This window comes from Phyllostomus hastatus, unplaced genomic scaffold (assembly GCF_019186645.2).
Source record: "Phyllostomus hastatus isolate PE091 unplaced genomic scaffold, TTU_PhHast_1.1 phas_scaffold_1674, whole genome shotgun sequence".
NCBI classification, from domain to species: Eukaryota; Metazoa; Chordata; class Mammalia; order Chiroptera; family Phyllostomidae; genus Phyllostomus; species Phyllostomus hastatus.
The window spans coordinates 6,143,350-6,159,108 of NW_025334011.1; the positions used below are offsets into that span (position 1 = coordinate 6,143,350).

The 15,759-nt window shown below is 40.8% G+C and overlaps 1 protein-coding gene across 5 annotated transcripts in view; it reads left to right on the forward strand.

Moving 5' to 3' along the window:
• The window catches only part of FRAS1 (Fraser extracellular matrix complex subunit 1), a 428,720-nt gene that overhangs the window by 221,795 nt on the left and 191,166 nt on the right, over positions 1 to 15,759 (forward strand). For all 5 annotated transcript variants that reach the window (XM_045857864.1, XM_045857867.1, XM_045857865.1 and 2 more), the window contains 3 exons: positions 721 to 861; positions 2,599 to 2,739; positions 4,028 to 4,204. In XM_045857864.1, the coding sequence (XP_045713820.1) occupies positions 721 to 861; positions 2,599 to 2,739; positions 4,028 to 4,204 (459 nt within the window). The remainder of the gene's footprint in view (positions 1 to 720; positions 862 to 2,598; positions 2,740 to 4,027; positions 4,205 to 15,759) is intronic.

The following is a 15,759-nucleotide window of genomic DNA, read 5'->3' on the forward strand; positions in this document are numbered from 1 at the left end:
ATCTCTTCTATACCACACACATGTGTTTGGAATTTCCCTTGTAGTATTTCTCATATCGCATATGTCTGTCTTCCTCTATCAGACTCATAAAGCCCTTAAGGCAAAGACCAGGGTAATTTGATATTTGTGTCCCTACCACCTGGTCAGTGCCTGACACAGAGCAGAAGAAATATTTGGGGGGCTAAATAAATGAAAAAGAGAGTAAGTAGATACTGGAAGATTGGGGAAGTTCAACAAGTTAACATTTTTGTAGCATGAACTTGCATAGTAGAACTCTGAGTTTCTGGATTCTTGTTCCAACTAGGGCTGCCAGATTAAGGATGAAATGTTTAGGACAAACTTAATTGATTATTCATTATTTATCTGAAATTCAAATTTAACTGGAAATCTGGTATTTTTATTTGCTAAATCTGGCAACTCTACCTCCAAGGCCATTTGTCTTTAAATCCCATATTAAATTGGATACACTGGGTTGGGGGTGGGGGGTGCCTCAGAGCATTTGTAATGCTTAGTGCAATAAATAATTCTTTGTTTCTTCAACTGTGAAAACAGAAAGTGCAGAATCCTTTCAAATATTGGAATCAAGGAAACAGGGCTCAGCTGAGCAGCCAGAGAATGAGATTACTATGTCGATAGCAACTGTAGACGTTGTAAAAAATAGACTTCTCTGCTCCCTTGGCTCACTATTGACTTTCTCCGATGGATTTTCCTCTTCCTTAGCTTGTGACCCATCCTGTAAAAGTTGTGGCCCCAATAGTCCCAGATGTCTTTCTTGTGCTGAAAAGGCAGTGTTGCATGATGGCAAGTGCATTTCTGCATGCCCTGGTGGATACTACACTGATGCCACTGGCCGATGCAAAGGTAAGACTCGGGCCATCCTCATCATTGTCATCAACTATACGAATATCTGCATGCTGCTCACTTGAGAATTTGCATGTATGATGGAAAATTGTTAAATTAAAAGGAATAGCTTTTTCATTAGAGAACCTACATGTTATTTGGTATGAGAATGGGAGACATGGCTGGATCCTGGGGGACTAGAGTGATTAAATAAAGGGTTTATACATATCAATCATCATTAGAGATCATTTGGTCCTTTTGAAATGCCAAGAGCATCTTTAAGATCTTCATAGAGTTCTTGTGTACTTGTAAACCATCACTAACTTGGGTCAGAGATATGACAGGATCATTCCTTTAGATGGTATTTACAAACACATATGGGGGCAAAAGTAGGTTAATAATAATAATAGTGAATAATACACTAATAAAGAAATAAATAATAATACAAGAATAAACTCTGTTTCACGTACTCACGATGGTAAACCTACTTTTGCCCACTCCTGCATCTTGGCAGCTACACCACATCATAAAAATACAAGAAAAAGTAAACCAAGTTTGATGGCATGTAAAACTGAAGTCTGTATTGAAAATTTGGTTTCATATGCTATTTATGTATTGTTTCTTTCAGATTTATACAACCTAAACAATGAAATATTCCTTTTGAGATTTTATGAATTTCAGTTTATATGTGCTTGACTTGTGTCTTCCCTTATGAGCAACTCCAGGCACTTCCTGCCACCTTGGCCGCACCTCCTCTCCGAGGCATGCACACATACTCTCACTCCCACCTAGTGTCTGCCAGCGCAGGATATTTAGACCTGTCCATCAGTCTCTTCCTATCGACCTCTCCTTGTCTTCCAGCCTCTTTACTCACCCACTGTTCATCCCTTTTCCTCAGCATCCTACCCCCACGGGTCTTATTGTATCTCTATATCCACCTCTCCCAGCTCCTGACCATTGTCCTCTGGAACCTTCTTTCAGTATCTCACTCCTGTCCTTTAGGACAGGCCATGGTACCATCTGTCTCTTAGAATCAGAGATGCCCACTGTGACCACCCAGCACCAAAGAAGGGCACATGTGTGTCTGGCATTGCCATAGGTAGCTGTCAGATTCTTAAATATAATTCTTACTTAGAGTATCAGAATATCCAAGCTGAAAGTACCTTAAATGAGCATTTAGTCCAACTTCTCACTGTGCATATTCGTGTGAAATGTGGCCTGGAGATACCCAGACTTGGTGAAGGGCATAAATTAATGGCCAAACAGTCTAAATTCTACTATTCCTGACACTTGGAACTTTCCACTCATCCCTATCCAGGTGGGGAATTTTAGGTCCAAACGGACCTAGGGCTTAATTCAAACCTGCCACTAATTAGTTCTGTGATCTTAGATAAATTTTTTAACATCCCAAGACTTCAATTTCTTCTATCTGTAAAATGAGGTTAATAATGCCTACTTCATAATGTCACTGTGAAGATTAAAAGTGGTAATGTGTATAAAACACAATACAAACACAAAAGGATAGCTAGTAAATCAGAAATAGAATGTGGGATCCAAGATGGGTAATTGGGCAATGTGGGCAGCTGTGGTGATAGAACTGCCTCCTAACGCATCTTTTCTTTTCATTTGCTGTGAGGGCTGAGGCAGGATTGAGAGTGATGGAGGAGAGGGCTTCCTAGTACATAAGGAACCCAGCCAAGAAGTGGGCCCTTCACTCACCTCGGTCCCTTTGTGTTCATCTCTCACTCTCTTCCTCAGTTTGTCATGACTCGTGTGCCCGCTGCTCTGGACCCAGGGCTTCTCACTGCACAGCCTGCACCCACCCCCAGGCCCTGCGCCAAGGCCACTGCCTGCCCAACTGTGGAGAAGGCTTCTTCCCTGACGGCGGGGTCTGCAAAGGTATCGCTGGTGTTGACCTTATTCTTAAGAGAATTTCCCGTCATAAGGACATAGGTTTACATTACTTTCCAGTTCAACTTTTCCTCTAGTATATCTTATAGGGTTACACATACATCCTGTGCTTTGTGTCATTATCAAGAGGTAATCTAAAAAGTCATGTTTGAATATTCATGAAGACACCCATAGTTCATGACTTTTCTGGCCATCCTTCAGAGGAATGTCACTTCCTTTGCCCTACGTTAAAACCACTCTTATTTCCTTCTTTTACCATTCTTCTAGCATTGCTAATGTCTTTCTTTGTCTTCATGTTGTTTTCCCTCGAAGAACCTTTTTGTTAATGATTCTGCTGAGTACACTGAGAGGCACTAGCAATGCCTTTGGGCTGAGTAAAATGGAAAATCTTAATAGCCGTTTGCCAAACAGGCCTTGGTCTCTTTGGGAGGGCAGTATCACTGCAGTCCTTTGAAACTAGAACTTTGGGAGCAAACACTTCAAGTGTAATTAACTTATATTTATTTATACATGGAGCACCTTAGGAAAGAACTTAAGAGTACTTACAGGAAGAATGTTTTTAAAACAGGCAGCTGCAATAAATATTATGAAAAGGAAAATTTAGCGAGTCTTTCAAATAATAGGAAAGTTCATTGTATCAAAATGTGAGCCTGAGATAACTTGAGTACTCTATTTGGCTTTGATTTTCACCAGTAGCCAAGTAAAATAAGAAACTGTGATGGACTGTGAAATTCTTGTGGCTGCTCCAAAGAGGCCTCTTCCTTGTAAAAGCAGTCTTTCCTCATGTAAATTCTAAAAGGAATTTGTTGCCTGGACCCTATGTCATGGGTGATGAGTAACATAAAGGACAATAACACAACGAACATTTTTGCAAAAAAAATACACTAATGGCCTTTATGTGAACGCTTCTTAGGATCTTCAGTAAAAACTGAGAACATAATGTTACATCACCATTCAGTGAATGTGTTTCCCTGGAGAACTAAGCCAATATTGTCCAGTTTGCAGGAGTTTTGTTTGTTCATTTGTTGGTTTTTAGTGACCAAGTTAGCCAGCTCTTACAGAACCTGAGAGATGTGACTAGCTAACCTCACCCTCATTTTGCCCCTCATTATTATTATTGTCACCCTGTGCTTTGTAGAGCCTGCCAGAAAAACAAAATTCTGACAGGATGTATCTGGTGAACTTCTCTATGTGGTTTTGATTTAATAATAGACTTCCACTAGTTGCAATGTATGTGACCCTCAGAATGTTTTCTGCATTTTATTCCTGTTGGCAGCCTGTCATTCCTCTTGTTGGGCTTGTGTGGGTCCAGAGCGCTCTCAGTGTACCCAGTGTAAGCAGCCAGAGGAAGGCCTGCAAGCAGAGCAGCTGTCTGGTGCCAACATCACCTCTGGCGAATGTCTGCCCCAGTGCAGAGCCCAGTTTTACTTGGAGAACACCGGGCTGTGTGAAGGTGAGTGAGCGTGATTTGAGAAAACGTTAGGTACTTTCTTGAGAGATCCTGTGAGGTGGAGCCGCAGCCAGGAAGATCTTGGTTGTCACATAAGAATAGTTCCAGGGTGCTCAAGGGTGAGGCAGAAGACTGGCATGCCACAGCGGGGCCCCTGCCGATGCCCTCCTTTCTTTCGTGAACAATAAGTGATCTGAAAGAGCCACCTCCTTTCCCCCACATGGTCCCCAAAGTCATACTCAGCAGTTCCAGACAGGAATTCTTTCAGAGACTAGTATAAGTAGCTACAGAAGACTCAGTGCCCATTGTAGAATTCTATTTATTATTTCTCCTAATTTGCTACCCTGAATATGAATTGGTTCCTTCAGGGCAAAATCTGGACTTCTGTCAAAATTTAGAAGTGATTCCTATAATTGCCTTGGCATATCAGCTATGGAAAATTGATGCCATTCTGAGTAATTTGACTTACTAGCTACATCATCTATGAGTGGTTGAAGAGAAAAAGAGGAGATAAATTATAGATATTTTTTTCTTGGGAAGTAAGGGAGGCCCTTCTCCGCTCCTACAAGAAGCTGCCTTGCTTTGAATTATTTGACTCTTGAGCTATCTAAAAAAAATTATTATTCATGTTTCCAATTATAAACATAATGTGTGTCATTAAAGAAATGTTTAATGTAGAAAAAATAGAAAAATAATCTGCCTACCACCTACCACCTAAACCCAATAATAGCCTTTACCACTTTACTATAATACTCATATAACTGATGTTTTCTATGCATAGCTTTGAGTTCTTATTTTTGCAACATAACTCTAAACATGCTGCAGGTGCAATTTTGCACCCTACAGGCCCACTTATTAAAGTGGCTTCCGTTTTACGTGGAATACATTCTCACGTGGAAACCCTGGATTTCAAGGTCAGGTTAAAAGATTTTGGATGCAGTGAGTCATACGGCATAGTGGGAAGTATGCACAATTAGAATACAGAGACCCCAGGCTAGACACTTAAGCTCTCTGAGCCTTTGCATTCACTGCATTAGAATAGGGATAATTTTCTTTCACAGTGGCTTTTTGCCAGGGCCAAAGGAGGTTAAGAGCATGAAAGTGCTTGGTAAATTATAAAGCCCCCATACTCACTTGGTATAAACTTCAGTCTAAATACTCAGGTGTTAAGGAGCATTGTAAGGGTTACTTCCTGCTCTCTACTAAACACCACGGTCTCAGGAGGTTTACACTGGTACCTAAAACTGGGGAAGAGTCACTACTCTCCAGACATCCTGGTTATGACCCATTGCCCAAATTCTCTGTGGTCCCTTACACTCCCCTGGCTCTGTTTCTATAACCAGTTGTGGAATATGGGAATCTTTGCTGCTGCTGAGAGAGCCAGTGCCTTCCAAAGGCATATCACACAGACTTCCCTGATGGTCCCAGGAGAAATCATGAAGAAATCTTCCCAGGCTGCTCCTTATAGTTAGCATGTTTCTACAGTTTTGAGTACTGCATTAAAAATGAAATGATTAACATTTCAAAAATTATGTTATAAGTAAAAATTATAGTGACCCCGTTTATTCAGCCAGAAAGTAATGTTACTGGTGAGTTGGCACACACATCACGACCCAGGCCCTGTGAAAGTGCCATACTTGTTTATTCCCTTTGTCCTGGCACCAACCTTATGGGGTCAGTGGCACAACTATCAAAGAAGAAGCTGAGGTTTGAGGACACTAAGGCTATAATTTGCCCAAAGTCATGTAGCCAGTGCAGAGTAGTGTCCACTGGGATGCTGATATCCATGCCCTCACCCAGGATGCCACAGCATTATGGTCACTGAAGGGCCATAACACAGTGTGCTAAGACTGCAGGATTATGACAGCATAAACCAGCAGAGCGGTGTTTTCTGGGAATTCCTTTATACAGACATTTTTAAAAAAGGATTAGAATCTAATCCCTCTGGAATGGTTTAATTGTGGTCCTGAGTGAAAGGACCAGATTGACCTCTTAAGTCCTTGTAGTCCTGTGATTTCATGATAGTTAATAGAATATCATTAGATATCACACATAATGCTGTCTACTCTCATTTATTTCCAAATCTCTGTGCAATCTCTGCTGGATAGATTGCTGTACTAAATTTATAAGTGATGAGAATGTGGCAGAAAGAGGTTAATTGAGTTGCTCAAAATTCATTGGGAAACTGAGCGCAAGCAACAATTGTTTTGAACCCTACCTGAGTATGAAATGTGTTGATTGATGTATTTCCTGTCACTTACCCCATATCTCCGGAAACCTTTTCGCCTTCCTACAAACTGTTCCATTTTCAATTTTTCCAAAGTACTGTCTGTGAAATCAGGCCGGAAGGTGCTATGAGATTGCATTGGCTGTCCTTTTCACACATTCCCAGAAATATCCTTGCCTCTTTGCAGAACATTTAGGAAGGCTAGAGTTTGTGTGTGTGTGCCACTAATAATTTATTTTACAGCACCTTGTATCTCAAGTGCTTTTCTGTAAGGAAGAGAAGAACAACCGTTTTCTGGAACTCTCCCGCTTCCGTTCTCTGAGACTGCAGCACAGAGTGATTAGAATATTACTGCAGCTAATGAAAGTGAGAAGCAGATGTGTTATAGGAAGAAGCAATTTACTTAGAGTTTGAGATGGTGTCAGAGTTATTATAAAAGTTTCTTCTCCAAGTTTCAAGATGAAACCAGGCATTATCTAGTGAAAGTTGAAGCAAAAATTTATTCAAGATATTTAACTAAAATCCAAGTTTGTAATAGAAGGATGAAAAACTATAAAGTTAATATACAGTGACCAAAGAGAATACTGTTTATTAGTAACTGCAAGACAGTCTATTCATTTCCTCTACAAATGTGTACTGTGTGTCTCCTGGGTGCTGGGCATTGTCTAGGTCCTGGTAGTATACTCGTGAATGAGTCAGATGAAATTCCTGCTCTCGTGGAATTTATATTCTAGCAGGAGAAACAGATAATAAGTGAATAGCAACAGCAGCAGTAAAGCCCATGGCACACACTTGGCTAGTGGTCTGGGCTTTGATGCCTACACAGGCTAACGGGGGAAAAGGACGGATGGGGTTGAAGTGGTCTTCAAAGTGGATGTGCTCTGGTGATATGGGAGCTCATCTACATGACGGTCACTTGCATATGTTTGTCCTTGTTCCGGCTCATCCTCCAAAATGAACGTGGGTGCTTCAGAAGATGGAGCTTTGACATCACACTTCTTTTTTTCGTGGCCTCTATGTTTCCCAAGTGTGTCTGGAGTTGCTGGTACAAAGGAGAATCCATTACTAATTGTGAGATAATTTGAAGGCATTTGGTAGTTGACCAAATTTGTTTATGTTTATTAAATATTAACATTTAGAATTTGTTAAAAGGACTTTAATAATTTTATCTAGAGTAGATCTCACCTGTTAACTGGTTATTCACTAGTATTGACAGATTCAAGTTAAAAAAAAACCCACAAAACCCAAGAAACACCCATCTCCTCTCCTGCTAAAATAAAACAAATTACAAATCAATAAAAAACCATGCACCCCCTAAAACAACATAAAAAAACCATCCCTTACTTTTTCATCTATCTTCCCCATGAGTTTTCCATGCCTCTCTGGGAGCTGAGACAGGGCCACTCAGCTGCACAGCTGCAGGGGCACCATGTTCATGGCCATTTGTCTGACTGGTGCCTCCCACTGTCATCTAGTGACCATGCAGCCCATGCACATGGCAGCCCGGGGTGGAAGGACAAGGCGGAGGACCTGGAGCTCCTGTCCGTGGGAGGCCTCTCCTCTTTCCCGCTGACATTCCCAGCTTCAGGTTGGGTTGCTCAACTCAGTCTCAGATTCTCCTTCCATTCTTGTTGAGGGCTTTTTTTCTTTTATCTCTGTGAAAAGATACAGCTATTTTGAAAGTTAGCTTTTAGTCAAGGTCTCTAGAGCAGAGCTTCTCGCTGAAGTCTCCTGGGAATCTTGTTAAGACGCAGATTCAGATTTAGTCAGTGTGGGTGGGGTCTGGTTTCTGCACCTCTAACGTGCTCCCAGGGGAGGCTGCTGCGTCTGGTCCACCAACCACGGGTTGAGTAAGGAAATGCTCTCATTAAAGGAGGGTAAGCCCATCACTTTATCACTGGTATGCTTCTTGCTAACAAAGCAGTTTTTAAAAATTCCAAATTTTATTTCTTCTCACTGTCAGTGCTATATATTACAGAAACTTTAAAAAACACAGGTAAATCTATTACTAAGTTACCCAGATTGAGCAAATAAAAAATACAGAATTAGCTTCTGGTCAAGATGGAGGAGTAGGTAAACACAACTCGCCTCCTCACACAACTACAGCAAATATTACAACTAAATTACAGAACAACTATCATCCAGAGTCATCAGAAAATTGAGCTATATGGAAATCAGACAACCAAGGAATTAAAGAAGTCACATTCATCCAGGTGGGTAGGAGGGTTGGAGATGCGGAGACACAGAATAAGAGGTCTCACACCCATGTGTGGTAGATTAAAATTAGGAGGGATATCTCAGGAGGGATCCCAGCCCAGGGTTTCAGTTCCAAGAAGATAAATCCCCATAACTTCTGGCTGTAAAAACTAGTGGAGGTTGGGACAGTGGAAGAAACTGTGGAATTCTAAGGCATCTTCTCTTCAAGGACCCATGACAGACTTAGGACTTATGTAGACTCACTCCCTCTGGGCTCCAACAGTGGGACAGCAGTTTGAAGGGCACCAGTGGCCTATGGTGAGAAACTGAAGTGTCTGGCATCAGGGCAGGTGCTGGGAGACAGCTTCCTCCTGGACAAAACTCCAGAGGCCAGGCAGCAGCCATTGTCACTTTTCTGAGGCTCCCCCACACAGAGCCACAGACCAGCAACACCACATCTGAGACTCCATCAACCTGGTTCACACAGGTTGCCTTGCACAGGTGATTACCTGAGGCTCCACCCCAACCAACTTACTGGTGCGCTTTTCTACATTAGGCCATGCTACTAAGATGGAGTTGAAAAAGCTCTACCTAATACATAGAAACAAACACAGGGAGGCTGCCAAAATGAGGAGACAAAGAAACATGTCCCAAATGAAGAACAGAGCAAAACTCCAGAAAAAGAACTAAATGAAATGGAGATAAGCAATCTATCAAATGCAGAGTTCAAAACACTGATTATCAGGATGCTCCAGGAACTCACTGGATATTTCAACAGCATAAAAAAGACCCAGGCAGAATGAAGTTTACACTAAGTGAAATAAAGAAAAGTTTACAGGGAATCAACAGTGGAGTGGATGAAGAATCAAAGGCCAGATAAAGTAATTCCCAGACAAGGTGAAGCTAAAGGAGTTCATCATCACCAAGCCATTATTATATGAAATGTTAAAGGGACTTCTTTAACAAAAAGAAGATCAAAAGTGTGAACATTCAAATGTCAATAAATTCACAGCTATCAAAAATTAAATCTAAAAAACAAACTAATGAAGCAGAACAGAAACAGAATCATATACATGGAGATCATTTGCAGGGTTATCGTTGGCTGGGGGGGGAAAGGAGTGAAAGATGCAGGGATTAGAAGCACAGATTGGTAGGTACAGAATAGACGGGGATGTAAAGCACAGTATGCAAAATGGCATAACCATTAAAATATGTCAAAAATACAGAATTAGGAAAAATACAGGGTTGAGCAAAAGTAGGTTTACAGTTCATGTGGAAAATAATATAATAATGAATAAATAACAATGTGAAAATAAACTGTACTTCACATACTCATAACTGCAAGTCTACTTTCACCATACTTTGAATTTTTCAAATTTAAAAAAGTGAATTTTGTATTTTAGATATGTCCCAAATATTGCCTGAGATATGAAATCCAAATTTAACTAGGTATTTTTTATTTTGTCTGTAAATCCTACCTATGACCCTTCTATCTTGAGAGAACCTCTTTTAATCTTTTGACATAGAGTTTTACACTTAGGTACACATACACACATATATATATATATATATCACTTTATAGTTTATAAATTTTTTATAACCATGAAGTTTATTGGAGATCCTGTGAATTTACATTCACTTCTATTTTATAGATGAAGACATTGAGGCTGAGAAGAAACCAGCTAAAGAATAATGTAGAAATGGGGGATCCTGGGATCTAATAAAGGACATAGTTGCTTAAGAAATATTTTCTTCTTTCCCACTCAAATGCCTTGTTTTTTATTTCACGCTGGAGCTTTACAATTTAATTTCAGGCCAGCCATCTCACTTAATGATGCATTTCAATCACCATGCCAACAGTTTGGCAGTGGTGACCAGGAAGGGATAAGAACATGATCCGGATGATTAGTTTAGCCACATAATTGCCCCGATTCTGTGGCAAATTAATGATGGATTCTTTCATTTCCCACACAGTTCGGCAAGAGGTTCAGAATGATATAATTTCGAGGAAATTACAAGCTTTATTTTAAAAATGAACTCTGGGCTGCAATGATACATTTTACTTACATATTCTCTAATCTATCATGTCAGTAGAACCTGCTTTAAAACAGAATGCAGGGGTGACAGGCATCCCAGTGGCCCCGCCCCCTACACCAGCAACCTTCCCATTATACTTGGAGTCATCGTGGCACTTCGGGCAGGTAAACATCAGGGACATTTTAGGAACCAAATTTTTCCAGGCCTCCTTTTTCATTCTTGAAGCTAGTATTGCCTTCTTAAGCTAGGTCGTACTGCGTGGAGCAAAATTACACACAATTCGTACAGGTTTGATATCAGTTTTTCATTTTTTTCAACTTTATTGAGATATAACTAATATATAATACTGTATTCGTTTGCTGTATACAACACAATGATTGGCTACATGTATGTGTTGGGAAGTGATCACCACAGTAAGTTTAGTTAACATTCATCACCACACACAGTCACAATTTTTTTGGTGCATGTGATGAGAACTTCAAAGATTTATCCTCATAGCAACTTGTAAATATACACTATGGTGTTGTTAACCACAGTCGCCATGCTGCGAGTTATTTATCCCTAGGACTTACCTTGTGATTAGAAGTTTGTACCTTTTGACCACCGTCACTCATTTTCCCGCTCTCTGCCTGCCCCCATCACCAGGTTGTTCTCTGAACCTTATCATTCAGCTGCCACAGCTCTTGGTTTTCTCTGAAACCTTTGTGGTTGTCTAAGTAACATCTTTTGTTCTTTGTTGGCTCCCAGTAGCTGAGATTGTGCGAAGACCTGCCAGGGTCCCAAAGGGGAGGATCTCAGTCAGCACCTGGGTGTAGGCAGATTGGAAGCTGGACCCTCAGGCAGCAGCTTTTAAAGTCTGTAAAAGCACATCTTTATGAGAAGATAGGGAGGTGGGTATTTCCATCAGCTCCCTCTGAGCCCAGGGAGGACAACCTGGTAAGAACTGTTTCACTGCTTGCTACAGTTCTGTTGAACCCAGGAACTCAAGCCCTGCTGGCCACCAGAGCCAGGCTCTCAAGGAATGCACCCTCTGGGTGGCAACTGCAAAAGTCATGCATGAGACATGTGCACAGGTTTTTTCCAGGGAGACACCAGTGACCTGAGCAAGGTGGAGGGAAACAGTGAATGTAGTGTCTGCCAGCCTCCCAGGTGTTGGAAGAGGATCACAGTCTTGTTAAATTAGACGTCTGATCTTCAGGATGCCGCTTTTAAACAAGCAGATCTGTCTCTCTCAGGGCAAGTCTGGGAGATGGGCATTTCTGACTACTGCCTCTGCTGAGCCTTGGGGGAACCAACACCCTAAATTTTTGCAAGTCATTAACTGCTTCTTTGCTCACTGCATCCTTATGGATCTCATGGATGCAAGTCACTGCTGGCCTTCAGAGCTACAGCTTTGGAGACCCATCCCTCAGGTAGAAATCTGAAAAGCTGGGCCACTAGATGTTGGGTCCAAACCCTTCAATCCTCAGGGAGAAGCTGGGAGGTAGGAGTTCCCTTGGACGGTATGTGGCTGTTCTGGGGGTAGGGTATGTGGCAACAGTGCCTCAGCCCCTCCTGCCCAGGTTGATATGGTCTTTTTCTCCTTTGCCCGTTGTGTAGGAATTACTCAGCTAGTTTCTTGATTCTTTCAGAGGGAATTGTTCCATGTCTGGCTCTGGGAGGAAGGGAGTTCAGGAACCTGCAAGTTCACCATCTTGGACGAGAATACCAATAAGAAACTCACTGATTATTTTGGTCAGTTAATTAATGTGCTTTAGGAGAATAGAAAGAGATAATGTATATTTTGATCTATTTAGCTATTGCTAAGATTCACCAAAGGCCTTAAGGCAAAGAGTTTTAATTAAAGAAATAAATGGGCAGGACTCTGCCTGCTCAGCTTCAGAGCGTGTTACTATTTAAGAAATTGGGGTTCCCTTGCATTAATTGCATAAGAGACACGGCTTCTATATTAAGCAGCACTCTTTAATGTAGTCCCCGGAGTGCTGACATAAGCTACACAAATGCATGCCTTCTGGTAATGCTCAATCTTCTTCACTTTCTCCTTCTTGCTTTTATAGCATGAGTGTACTCAGCTTTAGGAATAGAAAGATGAAAAAGATACAGACCATGCCTTGAGGGAAGCATTAGTGCACAGGGGAGACTAACCTCTGAACAAGCAATTAAAAGAACATGGTACATTCCAGAATGGCAGTAGGCACAAGGTATAGAAAGCACCCAAACAAAGGAGACTGACTCTGTCTGGGGGAGAGTGTCTGAAGAGAAAGATTTGCAGAGGGAAAACTTTACATCAGCAGGCTGATGAAGGATTAGTGGAAGTTCACTGGGGAAAACGATGGGAAAGGGCATGCTAGGCCAAGCAAACAGCAAGTGCAAAGGCATGTCGTGTTTGAATTACCATGTAGTTGGCATTCCTACAGTGTAAGGGCCAAAGTGGTGCATTATGGGGACTGATACTGGAGACATGGGGTGAGTCATGCCATGAAGTATTTTATGTGCTGTGCTAAGGAGCTTAGAGTTGACACTGTTGACATTGGAGATCCACTCAAAGATCTTAAGTGGGGGAATAATTTGGTCAATTAGCATTTTATAAAGACCTATCTGGTGGTTGCGTGGCAGATAAATGGGAGAAATGCAGTGAGGCTGGTTAGGAAGCTATTGCACTAATCCATATCATGAGTAAGAGGCTGGGGGATGGTTAAGTTGAGATAGAGGTGACAGATTTAGGAAGTAAAAATCAATATATCTTGGATGTGTTATAGTGATGGGAAAAGTAGAAGTTAAGGTTTTCAGCATAAGTGTCTTGGCGAATGGTGGGGCTATCAAGTCAGACAGGGAATACAAAACCAAGGCCAGGTAGGGGAGGGGATGTGGGGTTGGGAGTGGCTCAACAGGTAGAGTTTTGGACAGCAGGAATAATTTACAGCAAGTAGCTATAGACCCAATTTGGAAGTGGTAATGAGTAGTATTTTAGAAAGTTGGAGTATGAGGTACTGATGAAACACCATGTGTAAAGGACACATGGACAAAACGGAAGGGGGGTAGGATCAGGATCAAGGGTGGGAAGTGGGGATGGCTGGGGTGGGGGGGAATGGCAGGGGCAAAATGGAGACAACTATACTTGAACAACAATAAAAAAATAAAAAAGATATCCATTAGGCAGTTAGATTTATGTGATTGGAGTTCAGGGTAAAAGTCAGAGCTGTACACATAAATTTGGGACTCACCAGCATGTAGGTCATGATTGAAGCTGTGCATAAGTTTGCCTAAGAGTGAGAAGAAAAAGGGTAGAGGGTGCAGTTTGGGGAAGCTCCAACATCCGTGATGTAAACAGAGAGAGCTAAAAGGAAATGATCAAAGAGATTGGAGAATCAGAAGAGTTTGCTGCTGGTATTTCCAGAGAAAAGATGTGATTTTTATTCTTAAAGCATTCTCAATATATTTAGGTTAAATCATATTCATTAAAAAAAGCAAAAATAAAGAGAATAAGGAAAAGAGGGTGAGAAAAGGAGGGAGATCAATTTTGACTTTACTCATTTCTTATGAATTTTTATTTCTTATGATAGTACTCCTACTGTATACCCCAGAGAATTTTCATATTTATATCATAATTTGGGAGACACCTACCTTGAAAATTGTTTTGACATGAAAAGTTAGGAAATTTTATGATATGAAATTAAGGATGCTGGACTACTCCTTAGATCATTAAAAGGGGAAAAAAAGAAATTGAAATAGAAAATACAGTGAACAAAATTGATAATGTCTTTTAGGTAAATTTTTTACTGGAGTCAGGGTGACTGGTCTTTATAGCCATCTGAGGACACTTTTAGTGCTTAAGCAGCCCAGTTCCACTTCTGCAGAAATATATTTAGCCATCAACTGGAAAGCTGCTCTCTAGAAATGTAGTACTACGTGGAGAAATAACTCATCAGACTTCTTTCAAATCTCTTCCATATACACCTTGTAATGAAGTTACTCTTGCTCGAAGGATCTTAGACTTCAAACCAGAACCCTTGCTATGAAATGAGCTTCCACAGAATGATGAAGCCTCATAAAAGTCACTGAGATAGTGTAGACATTTCCACAACCAGCACAGAATTTAGTTTTATAAGATTGTTTTAAAGATCTGGATGCAAATGCCTGCACCTCCAGAAGTGGAGTATATAGAGCAACATGCACCTCGAGAGGGTGGTCACCACTTAACCCTTGCCCTCTGAGCCGTGTGGCAGCTAACTAGCTCAGTGTCTGCTTGGTTCTTCAACATTCCCAGTGAAGGCAGTTCTGAAGCCTGCCATGAGGAGGTTCACTGGGGAGTGTTTCTAAAATCTAGTGGGTGGCAAAGGGAGTTTCTCCTGGAGTTCTTGGTCCATCAGCCTTTCAACTCCTTTGCCCTCTTTGCTTTCCTTACATAATTCAGTAGTGACTTTGTTCACACGGAGCCAGATTATCACATTAACTTTGTGACCGAATGGAATGAAATAAAATAAGCTGTGTGTTTAAAATGAATTGATTCATATTTCCCTAGTTTTCAATTCTACAATGATATGCTTTGATTTCCTATTTGTTTGGGAGGTATAACAGAAAGAACTAGGTATTTTAGCAAGCTTGTAAAGTCTACCATAAACATATTGGAATGGTGATGGAAGGAGACATGACTGGAGGTGGTGGACACACCATACAATATACAGAGGATGGATTATAGAATTGTACACCTGAAACCTATGTATTAACCACTGTCACCCTAATAAATTCAATTGAAAAAGTTAAAAATAATAATGAAAAGTAAAAATTTTCTTGGCAATAAAATAAATAAAAATAACAAACACATTGGTATTACAGAAGGCATATTTAAATAGAAAATACTATATTGCTTCTAATTGCTTCCTCCAGATCACACTGGAAAGCTTTGTGCTGACAATAGAATGTAGCTGGTTTGAAATACTGCCACGTGGCTTTCCATTGCACCCTGTTTCATTTTGTGTTAAATGTGTTTTACTAATGGGCTAATTGTACCCTTTTTAAATAATATTTGCTTAAATGTCAGTTTACCTGTTTGTTTTTTAAAGACAAAATATTTTTACAGTGATTCCTAAAACTCTTG